General features: G+C 34.8%; 1 protein-coding gene across 3 annotated transcripts in view; it reads right to left on the bottom strand.

Moving 5' to 3' along the window:
• Positions 1 to 17,862, bottom strand: part of LOC149805275 (steroid hormone receptor ERR2-like) — a 236,276-nt gene that overhangs the window by 132,536 nt on the left and 85,878 nt on the right. For all 3 annotated transcript variants that reach the window (XM_089949034.1, XM_089949044.1, XM_089949054.1), the window contains one exon: positions 11,047 to 11,724. In XM_089949034.1, coding sequence (XP_089805160.1) covers positions 11,047 to 11,419 — 373 coding nt within the window. In that variant the 5' untranslated portion in view covers positions 11,420 to 11,724. The remainder of the gene's footprint in view (positions 1 to 11,046; positions 11,725 to 17,862) is intronic.

The raw sequence follows: 17,862 nt of genomic DNA, 5'->3' as shown, positions 1-17,862 counted from the left end.
TCTACTAAAAAGTATAGGTATCTCTAACACAGAATTGTTAGCGCCTTTATCATAAATACCTAGAAGTTGTCAGGTTTACAAAGACCTCAAAGGTTTTTCCAAGCTATTCATGTCTCATTTATTATTACCTATTCATTATTTCATAAGCTATGCTGCAGACTTGCAAAGAAGAAAACCATAAAAGATCATGTGCATCCCTGTGATTATATCCTCAAATAATGTCACTGCAGTGAATTCAATAAATGTTCATCTTCAAGTCTAGACCAAATGTACTCTGCATAGGAATGCTTTTATTTAAACATGGCTTAATATCATATCAATGCATGAAGTGTTGGGAACTGTAGCCAGTGCAACTTGTCAAGAGCCACAGGAAGTAATCTGTAAACAGGAAGGAGAGGGATGGAACTACAGGGTTAATAAATTACAAGCACAGACCCTGCAATAGGAATATCTTTGTACTGAATGCCATTTAGAACAATCATTAAATCTCATAAATCTATAAGGGACTTCAAGATTCAAATGCAGATCCATTACTATTCAACAAAGATCTAAAACATGAGATCTCTCCTAAACAACTGATGTGCTTAAATTTTTTCCAGTCTATACTGCCTTCTCATTATCTTCTGAAGTCTTTCTTCATCGTTCTAAGTTTAAGTCATTCACAAAGTTTGGCCCAGGTCTTTAATGTAGAACTAATGTTATTTTGTAAAACAATTCATCATCTTTCAGCAAGTGACCTTGAACTTTGACATTTCAACTCCAAAATCATCCAACCCAAGCAGAAAACATCCACAAAGTTTGACAACTGTACATGGAGAAACTATTGTACTGACATTTTTCTTCTTTCATTCAGAGTGTCCTTGACCTTTGATTCCAAATGCTAACTTATATAGAAAGTTGGTAACTGAAGATGGTGGAGAAAGAGTTATTGCTGAGCAACAAATTTTCTTCATTCAATCAATGATCTTGACCTTTGAGCCTTCTGTAGACCAAAATCTCAGAACTCCTTTTAATGCCAAAGTACAATTTATCCACAATGTTTGGTTATTGTGCAGAAACTATTATTCTACAGTCAATCAGTTACCTTGACCTTTGAGCATTTGATCCCAAAATCAACAGGATTCATCCTTATTCCACAAGACATTCACAAAGTATGATAACTGTAGATGGTGGGTAACTTAATGTGTGGAAACCAAACTGGTGTCTGACAGATGGACAGACAGGTGAATAACATTATGATACACTTGACCTTATGGTGATCATATAAAAATTATGTTGGTCAATCATAAGAACATTTTATCTGATTCACCCTAGCCCTGTTTATTGCAAGTTAAGGATTGGATTGGAATTGCAGATCTAGGAACTGGATGTTATAACTTGCAATGACAGTACTCCAATGGCTAAATCTCTCAACAGTAATTTCCTATTCTTCACTCCCCCTCCTCTCCCACTACTGCAATGTATATCTGGCCCATATTTTCATAAGCTCTGTGCCAAACCAGAACAAAATTGGTGTAATAATAAAATACATCTGCCCTGAATTCATAAATTTTAAAATGACATCCTGAAGGAAGATGTAACAAATTAATGTCCTGAGAATGACAGCCTACTACTGCCAACACTAACATGTTACAAAATGGGATGACAAGCGTTAAGACAAAATTACTACTGCTCCACCACATACAAATATCAAATGCAAATAAAGTTCAATTTAGACTGTACAAAGAACATTTCCTATCATGGATTTTATTCATTTAAAACAGTTATGAGAATGTTTTGCACTTATCTGGCACTCTAGATGCTGCATTCGTAAATTGAACACTACACAGTACCAACCAAAACTTGACAAAACTACTACACAGTACAAGGGCTAACTAAATGTACATCTGTTGGATTGAAAAGATAATTTTATTGTACAAAAAGGTGTGATTGAGAATAAAAAATATTAAATTATACAATTGATTCATGACCTGATTAACTATCATGGTAATCATTATATCATTCTACCCACTAAAAAAAAGTGAACCCATGGTTACATAGCCTAATTTGTCGATAGGTTAACCTATCTCGGCAGAATACTGTCACATGTAGTCCACAGTGATAATCTAACCAAGCAATGCCAAAACTGCTAAAGGAAGTGTGGCCATTGGCAGACTACAGTGTGTGGAAATGTGTGGGAACATGGAGGAATCGGTCTACAAACTAACCTTAGTGTCTACAATGCCACTGTGTTACCAACCCAGCTATATGGTTACAAAAACCTGGATGGTGTGCAGACACCATGCCAAGAAGCTGAACCATTTTTATATGGGATGCCTGAGGAAACTGATGAGGACATGATGGCAGGACAGGGTCTCAGACAGAAAGGTTCTCACATGGGCAGGCATTCCAAGCACCCACACTCTGCTGATGAAGTAAGAATTGAGACGGGCAGGCCATGTCTGTAGGATGTCAGAAAAGAGACTACCAAAGAAGATCTATGACCAACTGAAAAAGGGAAAGCAATCTCAGGGAGGTTAGAACAAATGCTTCCCTCAAATCATTCTTGAAACACTTCAATATAGACCCTGATTCTTTGGAAAATTTCATACAGAATTGCTCCAACTGGCACAGTCTCATCCATACTGAAGCAATAGAATTTGAACAGAGAATTGTAAAGGCAGTGCAGAACCTTCAGCAGGTTAGTTGGCATTACATACTAAGGGAGGCAACTCATGAAATCCAATAGATGTCGCTAGGACAAAGCAATGAAATATCTGCTCAATCTGCCATGGTAGATGGGGTTAACATATCAGTACCTTGGCTAGCTAAGATGTGGGTGTGGGATCCCACATCAATACAGATGAATGAATCAACTGTTATGTATATGTAATTTAATTATTTGTTTGTTAAAGCTTTTTTTATTCCATGTTACTGTAATGCAATATTGTTGACTGGACTTGATTTTTTTTCTTTTCAGAATTAAGTAAAGTTCTGTTTACTTCATTGATCTTTCTTCATTTCACTGATGTAAATATCTAACAATTGAAACATTGCATCTTCTTCCCCACCTTGTTCCAAAATCAGTGAGTTTTGGTAAACAACTTTTTTAATTTTTGAAAAAATTCTTTCTCAGTGTAAGAATTATTAAGTTAAGTCAAGGCCATACCTGGATGACGTGATAATTATCATGTAACAAACTTCCATTCCTTCTGGAAAGATGAACTCTTGACCCCCATCCAGGCATCTGTTTTAGTCTTATAACTGATGCATGATAAGAATTATATCAGTTGGGCTTATATTCAAACAAGTTTTGACCAGTCTGAATTGAGATTTTATTTTATTGAATTTCAAGTGATTCTTTTCGCTTGAAATATACAAGTGCTGTGACAAAATTCTTGGATAAAAACATTTATTGGAAGTTCAATTCAAGACTGGAATAATATTTTCTGTGATTCAACAAGAAACTGTTGACATAACAGCACGTCACTGGTTACAAAAAAGGTCATTGTCTTACATTTTTGGATTTCATCGGGATTCGAACTCAGTTTCATTCAGGACTTTTTATTACTAGGGCTTATATCTTTTGATTCTTGGATTATTTATGGATTTGATTTGTGAAACTAAGTTCTTTTTTCTCATTTTTAACTTGATATTTTAGGGAAATAAATTATGTTAAATTTTACAATGGTTGTTGTCTTCACTCATTTCTGTTACTTATTTCAAGAGCATAGACTCATAACAACATTAATCACATAAGGTGTACATCATTTTTAATCACTGAAGAATTCAAAGCCATTTCTTCCTTTTTAACTGTCAATGTTGAAACCACTTCTGATATTCTTCAGCTATAACAAGATTTTCAAATTAGCTGCTGTGATGCACATACTGGATTTCAGCTTGGCACCATTTTTATCTATGACAAAGTAGACATCATTAGCAGCCTTCTGGTGACAACCCTATTCTTTAATAATCATCCATTCTGAAAGAGTAATGCCAAGATTTTTAAGACAATTGTCATGGCATCCATACTGGATGTATGACTGGCACCATTTTCATTTAGAACTTCATGGGAAAAAACATCATAATGATCATCCCTTCAAGTGGAGGTAGCATCAAGAAGAATTTTAAAACAGGCATTGTAGTGGCCATATTGGTTGTACAACTGGACTAAATTTCATTTTGGTCCAACTAGGTATCATATGAAGTCTAATGGTGAAAACCACATACTGATAAAGCCTTCTATCTGGAGGAGTAGCAATAACAAGATTTTTAAGACAGATGATGAGTGGACTTACTGGATGTCAGATTTTCACCATTTCATTTAAGACCAACTAGATGTCATAAGAACTCTTTTGGTGAAAATCCTATGCCATGACAACTTTCTATTAAAACAATTATTTCGTATGATGGCTCCATGCCAAACTGGATGTCAGATCAGCACCATTTTCATTTAGATCAACCAAATATTATAATAAGTCTTAGTGAAAACCCAATGCAGATATGACCACCTGTGTAGGATACATAGTGATTACAAGATTTTCAAGGTGGCCACTGTGGTTGCCTTATTGAACCTCTTATCAGCAACATTTTTGTACAAGACCAAGTAGACATAAAACACAGTCTTGGTGTGAAAACTCTATGGTGATTTGACCATTCATTAAAGAGGAGTAGTAATAACAACATTTTTAATATGGCCACTGTGGATATCCAAGCAGCATAATTTTCACACAGGGCGAATTAGACTAGTTCTGTCATATATACAGCCTATGGGCAGATACAGTCTGCCTGACACACAAGTCCCATACATGCCACCCCCCACCCCCCCAAAGAGGTATAAGCATAATTATAAAAAAAACCACATTATTTGGGTGTAAAAATGTTAATCTTTTTTATTACATGCCAAAGTTACAGCCTATAGGAAAAAGATACATTTATTTTGGTTACTAACCGGGTTCTGCAGCTGGCCAAAATTCTGACCCAATAGGGCAAAATCCATATGGATTAGAACCACAATACAAAAATAAAATATACTGAAAACTGTTTATATTCAGCTCTCATTGAACTAGTCTACAAGTGTAACTTTCACTGAATGACCATGAACTGAAATTCTGCAATGAGCATGATCATGTGGCTCAAGAGTGCTGCATTACATTACTCTTATATTCTTCTTTTAAAGTTTGTACAGCTGTGTTGATTTGTCCTTTTCTCTGATCTGATTTTTCTGAAGTTTGAAAATAACTATCTGTTCTAACATTTATCATCCACAATTCAAACCATAAAACATTTCGCTAAACATCTGGCACCATTTTCTATAGAAGTACAGAATGGTCTGCTAACAAGCTTATTAGTATCATGAATCTGTGAGGCAAAGTTCATACTTGAAGAAACCCATCTGTATTATTGGAGATGGGTTACCGTATATACAGTTACTATAAACAAATAAGGAAAGTATACTCAAAAGTTATTCTTATGCACCAGCCATCTTTTTAAGAACATTCTCAAATTCATATCAGTGAAATTAAAGAGATGATAATAAAAATGACAAAAACAAATTTTTTAGATTTTATTTTTATTTCATTTTTTAATGTAACAAAAAAAAAACAATCTGTATCTAGGCAAGCATAAGATGTAATTTGATGATAAAATGCATAATGATTACGCCACAAACTTAATGCTTGGCACATATGTAGTCCCACCCAAAGACTAAGTCTCTCGTTAGTGTCAAATATGTATGCTTATTAATTCACAATATTTATGGCCCAAGTGAAGTACATTTATCTCAAAACTGGCCCACCATAGCAAACGAGTTTGACACCCCTGAATCAGACCTTAAGATGAATGTGTCCATAAAGTTTCATGACAATCCTCGAAGTAGTTTCAGATTAGTAGTGATAACAAACCTGTGCTAATGGATGGATGGATGGATGGACAATAGACCATCCTACAAGCTCTTCTGGTCCATACACAGTAGAGCTAAAAACTAGGTAATAGCAAACATTGCCCCTCAAAACTTTGCTCACTTCCAAATCTTGTTTAAAAATATCAGACCAATAAAAAGGAATAAAAAGGCTGGATTTCTCAATTCTTGACCAAGTTTGGAGTAACGCATTTCTTAGTCAAAATGCAACGTAAAGTCTTATAATGAAGAGAACTGGGTCTACATGTACAAGTATAGATGTGTGCACAAAAAACTACAGTAAACTGAAACTCTCTAGAATGCTTTAAAAAATTCAAGATACACAATGCAATATTCTTGGTTACATTTTTTTAATGATTTTGCTGATCAAACTGAAGTGTCTGTGCTGGACACTTACTATATCGGACCCAAATTCACTAGTACTTTCAAGTACATGTACCTGTTTGCACCTTTATCGACCTGTTTGTACTGTGACCTGATCTGATAAAAGATAAAATGTGACCTACATATGGTCATTGTCATTTCCTGCTTGAAAAAAATGTTCTGGACTAAAATAGTTCATAATTCAGGAGAAAGTTATATGGTTGTGCTCTTGGTTTTTGGAGCATGATTGAACGTACAGGGTGAAATTGTTTCCCTCAAATTTCAAAATATGTGCAACTGCAAATGGTTTTCCACGAAGGTCAGTGGTTTCCATCACGTCCTGTTATTTCTTCCCAAACTGACTCAGTTGAACAGTATGCCACTGATGCTTCAATTGCAGACGATATTCAGCTGGGACTACTAGAAACCTTGCCATGCCAATGTGTTGACATCCACTGATCCATGAAAGTTGGTAATTATCTTTTAGCTGCAAACTCTTAAAGTCACTTTATATGTAACACATAATTCTTTCCATTTCTTTCCAGAACAATAAGGAGAAATGCAGCTTGCAGAATTGGTTATTTATTATAATAAAGCATGCCAACAGTTTGGTATCGCATTAGTTTTGAAAATGGTAAGCTTGGTAGCAATATGACACAATTTGTTTCTGTTTTGATAGGTTCAATACCATTTACATGGCATCATGTATATTTGGTGGAGGACTGGGAAGACCATGGGAAGAACTATGGATGATGGAAAGCTACTGGTAAGCTTTCTCACATAAAAACTTTGGTGGAGCTGAGACTCAAGCTCATATGGACAGGTAAGATATACAAGTGATCCAAAAAAACAAGAGCCTTTGACCACTTGACCATCCAGTGCCCCCCAATATGTATCAATATATACAGCAAAGCACAATCATTTATACCACAATTCAATATAATTTCTGCTGGAATTACCAACCCTTAAACTAATTAGCTCTTGCAGCAACCTGGAGAAAACCTGATTCATCAAGCATAGTGCAAGTATCAGCAATGTTTTTATTGGCATCACATGACTACCCAACTGACATTTCCTTAATGAATCTAGCTTTCTCCAGGTTACTGCAACAGTGACAGATTTCTTCTTGTTCTTGGAATAAATGTGTTGAGATTCTGTGCTAGAAACATTGTAACATTTACTTAATATTTTAGACTTTTTCTTACCACAACATTGGAAATAAGTTTATTGTCAATATCACATGACCGCTGATCCTCTGTTGTCATGGACATGTAGTTTCAAGTTTTTTGAAGTCATGTCACTAGCAATGCTAATGGTATGTGCCAGGTCAAGTTTCATCAGGGATGTGGTTTTGTCTTGTCTGTCAGCAGATTAAAGATGTAAAGAAATTAGACACAATTTCTGTTTTTAAAAAATCATTTTCCTGTCTTTACAAGCAGGTACAACTTAGAGTTAGGTTGTCTAACTTTGCTAGGCCTGTTAATAAGTGGCTACCCTAGGCACCCACCAGAGTGGTGGCAAATTCCAACTTTTGAATAGGCAACTGGCTGACCCCAAATCCCAACATACATGTTAAAATATCAAAAATGGTGTGGGACAGGTAAAAGGAAACCCAGACTACAAGAAGCAATAGCACAGTTTTTGTTTTGTTTGTTTCTACCAGTAATTCACTTTCCAACTAATACATCTTTTACTTCTTTAAATCCAATTTTCAGTGGTTCTGGGCAATATGGAAACTGTTCAGTGTTAAGCATTGCACTGTATTACCAGGGTTAAAGCAACCTAGGCCCATAATGTTTTGCTTGTGTAGTTGGTCTTCAATGTTACATCAGTCAACTGTGATATCAGCAAACAACTTAACTGGAGTCACTGCCTGGAAAACACTACTACACCGGGATATCATTGGGAGGGAGGGGAGGGGGCATCCCCCACCCCGAATTTGCATATGCTGTTAAACTGCTGTAGCCTATATACGAAAATTAACAAGCCCATCAAGTTTTGCGCCCCCCCCAAAAAAAAGTTGAAATGACGTCCCTGCTACTACATGTCAACATGTGTATCCTTTGATTCTAACAGTTCGCATTATATAGTACATGTATGACAGGTAAATTGTAAGCAACATATGAGCCGCTGTGATTTAAACTCGACTGCCACTCATTCAGACTAGATCTAGATCACATTACATGTACACATGTATCAGCTGTGAAATGGTAAATTGTCACTTGTGCTCCACTTCTCCTCCACATGATATCAAAACCAATTTACAACTTGTATCATTTGTCCTGCCCATCTACTGACCAAGAACAGGGTCATCATTATTAATGCATAATGTTGTATTGTAAAGAACTGTGCTACAAGGCATCTTTGAACATTTACTTCAAAATGTCAGAATACAACTGAAGGTATCAGAGAGACTAGTTTTCATTACCTAATTGGTTTACCACTGAAAATAAAGACTTATTGATTATTATTATATTAAAGGGATAGATATTGACAATGCTAATATGGGGAGGAGCTTGTTAAGTGGATGAATACTAAATAATATGCTGCGAATAACAGTCATTACATAGCTTTTCCTAAAGAAGTTCCTCAATATTTTGAATAAACTATCTTTATTTTCCCCATATCCAATCTATGAAAGATCATTCAAAACCTTACTCCATTGAATTTAACATAAATATCTTTTCACTTGGTTCCTTTTGCTATCGTCGATCACATTTGCAAATGAGTATGTTAAATGACAAATGATGTTAATGTACTTAGTGTTCTCAGTATTCAATTAGTCAACTAAAATGAGGTGACTTAACAAACTACCACAACCACCAGGGTGAAATGTATTATTATTATTATTATTATCTGAAGACAGAAAATGCATGTCAATAAAGAGGATGAACAAAATAAATATATCTGATGTAGTACTAATATTAGTACCCTTACTCGTACCTCGTGGACAGGGTACTAACATGAGCATATACGCGTTAATGGAGCAAGCCGGGTGTGATTCACACCCGGCGCTCTTTTAGCCTAATAATAACACTTTAAACATATTCCTTGCGTATAATGCAATAAAATGAGTAGTCCTCTTATTTAATACCGGAAGTATCGAAAATCTTTGTAGAAATAGTTGTAAAATCTCGTTTACCTTTTTTAGCCGATATTTTCGTTTAGATCGTCCGCCATGTTATTTCAAATAATGATTACTTCCGTTCTCAGCCTGGTTTGTTTGTGTGCCATATAAGGACATTGACGCCTTATTTGGAAATGTAAACAAATCGTAGTAAAATTTTGGCGCCGTTTGGGTCAGAAATTTTGTGCATTAAAAGTAAATACAGTTTATCAGCAACTTTGAAATTCCACCAAGAAGCGATTATTTGCCCTTGATTGATAATAATATAGCGTAGAATATCCAAAATATGGTCTGGCAAGCTTTACGTAGAAAAGGGGTCACGGCGAGAGTCTCGCGTTATCTGTCATGGCGGACAGGATAAGGTTAGAGTAACCATGCCAATTTATTTTATCGTGTAAGGGCTTAATAAATTCAAAATAAGCCAAACTTCTTTCACAACATGATTTTACTTATGTAGTTGAATTGTACACTGTTTGTTTTTCTGACTTTATTGATGATTTAGTTTGCTCCATTACATGATATGGGATCAGTTCGTAGCCTCAACCACAACAAAATCAAGTTGAGGCTACGACATCGTAGCTATATCTGATGGAAACAAACTGCAGTTAAAATCTAGGAACATAATCTCCCTTTCCCAACTACTCAACAAATCTAAAGCTGGCAAAATTTTGTATTTACAAGACTGAGTTTTAGAAGTTTTACTGCATTTAGTACCCCTTGTAGTGGATAGATTTCTCATCAAATTTAAAATGCTTCTTACAAGCCATTTCCATGGCTATATAATTCATAGTTCAGGACAAGCAGCATATCAGTGTCTTTTATTTAGGAAAACTTACTAAAATGAACGAAGAAACTGTTAAATGCATTTTAACTATACAAAACAATTTTAATCTTTTACATTTCATCCAAAGTTTGCCAAGTATGTTGCTCCTGCCATAAACACCATCTTTTATGATATGTTTGATCCAATATGCTTATCTGTAAAAGTTCCAGATGTTTGTGCATGCTTAAAATAGTAATACTTGATCATGTGTGAACACTCACTCCAACACAGCATAATGGAACAAACCTCTACCTTCCCTTCACCACAAAGCTGTTTGATGCATTCAAAAAAGCATGGTTATTGTCTTATGACTAAACACAATCTGCACTTCTAGGTTTGTTTTGCAGTGTTCACAAATACCCCATCAAAAAACTGTAATAACTCAAAAGATCAATACTTTAATATTCCACACAATTTGAATGACACAAAATAATCATGCCAACAATCCAGAAGATTAAAATAGATATATATAAGCTTGCAGTGATTCAAATTTTCTAAGTTGAACAGAGAGTACCACCCCGCCTCCTTTTTCTTGTATGAAGAAAAAGCTGAACAAATCACACACAGAAAAAGATGTCAAAATTATGTAAAAACAAGCAATCTTCAAGAATGTGGTATCTATGAACAGTGTTACGATTTTGATTTGACATAACAAGGCTGGACCTCCAAGCTTAACAGGGAAAAACCCTTAGACACAGTATTATTATACGAAAGCTGCAACTGAATATAGTAACTAATTTAGAAGTTGCTTGTAAAATGCAACTGTAATTTTATGGTAAAGTGAAACTTTTGTCTTACCAAAAAGGTGAGAGGCAAGAAGGAAAAGCAGATTACCTTGGATAGTTCTCTTGAAGAAGGCTTTGCATGCTTCGCATGATGATACACCATAATGGTACCCAGAGGCAACGTCTCCACACACTAAACACAACTTTTTCATGTCCTCTTGATTTTCTGTGTCCATACTAAATGTGCTAGAACAAAAATCTGTTTTCCCATTTTCAATACTACAGGGAGAGATTTCACCACTGGTGTCCCCATCACCACTGTCCCCCTGATATGATTTGTCTGAACCATAATCATCTTGTCCACTTCCACAATCTGCAAAAATATCACGACCAAAACTATCATCAAATGAGGGCTGCGAACATCGGCTGAAGCCTAGGGGACTTGAAGGTTCACACTTAATGTTTAAATCAACTACATCCATCCTGATGCTTTGTAGATACCAATAATATAAAAATACTGGAAAATCTGTAATCCAAACTTTTATCAAAGCAGCATGGATTTGTGCATACCATACACACTGTGGTTAAAAGAACACTTCTCAATAAACACAAGAAAAACTATCAAGAGCTGATTGCTTTTCAACAGGCTGAATGAAGAAAAAGCTGTTTGCACCTTGTGGGACAATTACACACAGCAATCCAAGAGGGAGAACTATTCTCTGCTGTAAACCAACTTGCTTGAAACAGCCTTGAACTTCAATTATCACTCCACTGCCCAGGTGCAACTCTGAAAAGATAAATTAATGTGGAGAATTGTCATGGATCATGAATTTTGTTTTCATGAACAGGATGAACTAGAATTTGACTACCACCATACTACTTCATGATGTCTAGCTGCTATATCAAAGGCTGAAATGAGACATGTATAACTACTGTACACACCTTTACAGCCAAGTAAGAGGTTAACAGCACTATCATAACTCACATCAGCTTTGCCCTCAAATGAAAACTGTCAGTTATCATCCTGCGATAGTTTCATGAATAAGCAACATTTCCAGACACAAGAAGTATAATTTGGAGCTGGAATTTTCAACATTGTAAATCAGTTTGATTCATTTTGCATGACTATGTCTAACAAATACATGCATGTTTAATTACTGGATACTTAGGATGTGAAATAAGACGGTACACCTACCTGTGGATTGTATACATGTCCCTAAGCCAATCAGCATATGTGTATATATATCTTGAGTTTTTAGGTCTTCCAACCTTATTCCCTTATTGTCAACTCAAAGCATATAGTATTGTTTATTATAAAACATGTATTCTGAATGTTTTTTGAGGATACTTTTACTGTGTGGTATGTATTTTCATTCCTTTTAATTTAACGATGGTAATTAACATTGGTATACATTGTATAAAAAAGCCATGTTTTCATTATTTATGTTTCTTTCGTGGGAATGGTGCTATAGCATATGGAGTTGCAGCATTCGTAGTGATCATTCTTGAGACTGAAATTACTTGTGGATAATTTTATTTTTGTGGTTTTTTTAAAATTATAATAGAGGTTTAAAAAAATCATTAATTTATGTAAATAATGTTAAACTTAACATTCTATTTAGTGAAGAAGCGAATTCTTTAAAGTAATTATTTCGTCACAACAATAATTCACAGATGATAAAAAAAACATGTAGGACTTTCTTGTTTAGAAGAAATGAAAATCGAAGACAAAATGTAAAAATTGGGAGTTCTCTGCAAACATTTGGAAGATATTATGAAATCAGGAGGTAGGTATGGAGCGATCCCAAAAATCGGGAGTTTTTTCCCTCCTCTCGGTGTGAAAGTTGACAGGTATTGTGTAAGGTAGCTTACATCAAAGCAAACTACAACTCAGCTTTTACTACAGTAGCATAATTTTCGAAGCATTATTTCCGAAACTTTATTATTACATTTTTGAGATATCATTAAAGTTTAGCACAATTGTCCCCATGATTTGACTCCAAGGGATGTACTTAATTCAGCGCGTAATCAAACCTACAATGTACATGCGATGGCGCCATTATGTAAATATAAGTTCAGTAGCCTGATTGCGTGCGTTGAATCGAACTGTATTGTTTGTGCGTTGTGTTGTCAAACTAGGTTTATATTTTATTGAGTTAGGTATTTACAATTTCAAAGCAAAGTAAGAACGTAATAACCGGTGTATCGATATCAAATGTCCAGTGCAATAATGCATGAACAAACAATAATTGAGTCAAAGGGAGAGGTAGCGTTACAGTAACTCGCGACTGCTAAATTCTTGTCATCGTTCGATCAAATTATACACAAATTAAATTAGGCAGACACAATAGGAGAACAGAAAAATAAATAAATTACTTTTCAAACAAGTTTATACCATTTCTTTTTAGTAATCATGCATGCCAAACTCGAGATAAGTAAACGTGTAATATTTGTAAATACAAGTTTGACTAAATAAATGCATTTATAACCTAAATCGTGCATCTTGAAATGTCTGGAAGTTGTAGGTCGGCTTATGTGTGGGTCATGCACTTTTGAGTGTTTATACCTGTTCAGGCTTATACGCGAATATATATATATATATATATATATATATATATACACACACACACACACACACACACACACATATTGGTACAAACAAGAAGCCAAACTGGATCTGATACTCACCTTACTTACACAACTGAACATTTAACTTTCTGTAGTACTTTAACCCTTTACCTCATAGAGCAAAGTTACCCAGTGCAGTGCGCTATAAATAGAACACTTGTAATCTGTTCGACTTCATACACATAGGCCTGCCTGTTTACTGTTAAGCAATATAGTGTAAGTTACGTTTAACAGTAATTTTAACCATTTTACATTTTTGGTACACATCTATTATGTGTGGAAAAATTTAAGAGTAAAGTCCAACTGTTATAGCTGTGTAATTGTTTTTCACGTAAGAATTTTTTATATGCTTTAAAGTCTTGAGAGAAGTCGTTCACCGTCAAGTCAGTGAAGCCGTGTGACCAACCGTAGGTGCCATTTCTCATACTCGAAATTTACAAGCTTTTTTTGCATGCGTCTACATAACCAAGTCATCTGAATTTGATAATTTATAAAAACTAATTGCTGCCTACATCAGCATCTGAGCCTTTACCTAAGTTATTGAGGCTTTCACAGTTGTGATTCTAATCGTGAAAATTTTGTAAGTACTGAATGAAATCTGCAACCTCCGTTTTGGAGAGGAGATTACAACCCAGTTACTTTAAATAGCAGATTTTGACCAGAGCATAAACAGTGACCGTTGTCATTCGCAGAAATGAATGTAGTATCTAATAGGGATTTTCCCCCGAAGGTCGCGCTACGAAAACCAGCTTAAAATGGCTGATGTTTACAGCAGGCTTGAAAAGGCACTTCCATGCGAATAGAGTTGAGGCGTCAAAAAGGCGCTTCCATGCGAATGGCGTAGAGGCGTCAAAAGGCGCTTGCATGAGGTAAAGGGTTAAAAGCACAGCGTAGGTAATCTTCCAAACCTTATATCATGTTGATTTTAACTTTTTTTTTTAAACTATACCCTGATAGAAATTTGTTCTAAAGACAATAGCAAAAACTAATATACAGTCACTTGCTCATAGCCGAAATGAAACAAGATATTGTTTATACAAACCCCATTTACCAAGATTTATAGACATTGGATGAGAAACAGACTCTAGATCTTATAGGTAACACGCTCAGACAATTCTGAGTGAAAACCAATAGCACGATGAAATGACCTTGAACCTTAATTATATCTAGAGGTAACAAGCTCTGCCAAACAGATGCAAGGTATCTCATTAATACACCTGTTATCTGAAGTCTGATAAAAATCAGATAAAAAATATGGCTTAAAGAATGGCAATCAGGCTAACTAAACAGATGCAAGGTCTTCTCATTAATCTGTGTGGTTCCTGTTCAATATGATCAAACTCAGATCTGAATTAAGCTTTTAGTGGTAATAAGCACATCCAATCAGATATAAGCATATATTCCAAGTCTGATCAAAACAGAATCTGAACCAACACCTTCAGAGTGGTCATAAATTAAGCAATCAGATGCCATTTCAGACTGCCTCTTTTTTTTATGTGGGTCTCACTCATTATCATAATATATCCAAGAACTTGTTGATATTAGCACTTATCACACAGTACACTATACAAGTAGTATGTGCAGTTTAATATTTTTTATGACATGCCACAATATCACTTTATATGATTCTGATTGGTCCAAATAGGCCCATGAAGTTCTTCCATAGTATTTTATTTGATGACTGGCTGCAATCATGGAAACTTTTTTTTGCCCTCCTTTTAGAATATTTAATTATGCTATTACTATCAACATTCTGGCTACCATTTTTCAAGTTAATTGCTCAAAGGAAATTTTGGGGTTAAATATGTCTAAATAAGGCCAATTACCCTCCCACACACCTCATTATGCTATGCACGGCCTAATGTGTACTAAAAATGGTGTTGAACCCCAAAACAAGAACTACAACAGCAAATAAAAGGGAACTGGTCAATTAAAATTGGGTATAGTGAGAGGGTACCCATTTAAAGAGTGGTTTAAAGGTTAACTTAGAGTAAACCAATTTACCTCTGTTCACAGATTTGAACTTGGAAACAACACTAACACCTACAACACCACCACCAATGTCAGAAAGGACTGACAGATCCCCTACAATTTACTGGAGACAATGCAAAAAGACAAAACATTTAAGGTATAGAACAAAGAGTTGTACCCTCATAACTATTTGTCTCATAGAATTAATGGTCTTAGCTTCATAATGATAAATGTCACACAAGATGAGATTAGGAAATATATAAAAATGAAAAAAAAAAACAACCAAAACCTTAACACAACTGTTCTACTTGACCTTGATGCCCTGGTCACAGTAGGAAGCAAGTATGTTGTATAATGTATTGTTTTAGCTTCATCTAAATAAAGCTATCGGAAATGTAACCATATAAATATATAACCAAACACAAAACCTGAACCTAAACATTAGGCTGTTGACAACAATAATGACATGTAAAGGCTGACCGCTACTGACTGCCAAGTCTCACCTTCCACTAACATGGGCTTGAAAAAAGACAGTATAGGTATAACATTCAATGTTCTGCAATATTAGGTTGTATATTATATTGTGTATATCTAATATAAAGACTGTTGAATAAACTTAAATATTAATGGGCTGTCAAAAAATCTAATCTTGTTACATCAAAAAATACCAGCAAGTGGTGATAAATGAAAAGGTATAGCTCATCAGAGATCTTTTCAATCAAGTCCTTGCCACTTGCATAAGAACATTTATACCTATTAAAAAATCCTGCTTATTAAAGTGCATTTCCTCATTCATCAAGAAGGATTGCATACATGTACTTAATTCAACATAGTGGAAGGTTAAAGATTTCTGCATCAGTATTTCATTACTTTTTTCTGGCATTATTCTAGCAGTTTTTAGATTAACAAGTTCCAGAATAATTTTTGTTCCCCACCCACCCACCCCCATAATCTCACCAACTTTTATTTAAAAATACTCCATCAAACAGTTTTCAAATTATTCTGCTGAGGCATAAACACAAAGAATGTCACTGGGCCATTATAAAAACTCCCCTCTGCTAATGCTGGTGAGATAAAAACAACTCACATTTTGAGACAGCAACAGCACGTTTTGATTCTTGTATCACTATATATGTATAGCCTAGATATGCAACATTATTCAAACATTTCAGTTAATTACCTTTTCTTACAGAGTACAATGGCACAGAGCCATTCAATTTATATTTTAATCATTTATCTTTACTAATGACATGATCTATATACCAAACTATTAACAACATAATCTATATACCAGACTATGATATGTTTGTTGTAAGCCAATCACTTGTCTGACATTGACCATTCCATCATACTGACTTGTTCCAAAAATAGCTCCATCGAAAAAAAAAATACTGAAAAATACTGAAAAAAAAACAGACCATTTACATGTTTTTTAAAAATATTAAAACAATGTGAAATTTCCACAATGATGATGCATTTAACTGTGCACAAAAATATCTGATTTGGTCATGTTATTTTTAAAACAAAATTTCTAAAGTTGCATAACATGCTATGCAATCCGTGCAAAATTTCTATTTTATTCAACACAATACCTCCATGTATTTCTTAATAAGCACACAAATATCTTTTGGTTAAAAATGTCCCTTCTAATGCAGGGTTCAACCTCAGCATGCCTTGCACAAGGAAAGCTTATTCATATATAAGGCAAAACAAAGTGTTTACGGTCAGCTGACCATCCCTTTTCCTCAGTGCAGACCCTTGCAATTTTTCCCCAGGGTCAAAAACAGATAAAAATCATATTAAACATATATAATGTTAAAAAAAACACCTGCCTACCATGATTTTAAGACCAGTACAAAAGGAAACATTTTTTTGTTGGCCTAATGAGCTTCAAGCTCATTAAATTGATCCTTATGATTGAATAATATATATGAAAAATTTGTACTTGTAACCAAATTTAAGACTGCTTACCAAATTTAAGATCCGTAACAGCTATCAAAGTTATTCTGAAATAACTTAAAGGCCCAATGCCGCCATTTTTCTTAAATTTCACCATTCTTTCAATCTAATTAAAGCTGAGACGGCGGGAAATGATTTGTTTTAAAAAAAATATCTGGCATTAACTGTTCTCTGAAATAATCAAGATGTTAGGCTAAACTGTGTTCACTTAGAATTAAGAGGTACCGCCTCTTAATTCAGTCAATAAAGTTGTTCCAAATTCCATTCGTTTTTTTTGGAGTGCTTCAAAAGTAGTGATGTCATGCATTTGACAAATTTAGTTAGCAATTAATCTAACAGCAAGAACATTCACACATGTTGACAAATC

This window comes from Sinohyriopsis cumingii, chromosome 2 (assembly GCF_028554795.1).
Source record: "Sinohyriopsis cumingii isolate HCF-2022 chromosome 2, ASM2855479v2, whole genome shotgun sequence".
Classification (NCBI taxonomy): domain Eukaryota; kingdom Metazoa; phylum Mollusca; class Bivalvia; order Unionida; family Unionidae; genus Sinohyriopsis; species Sinohyriopsis cumingii.
This window is presented reverse-complemented; position numbering and strand designations above follow the sequence as displayed.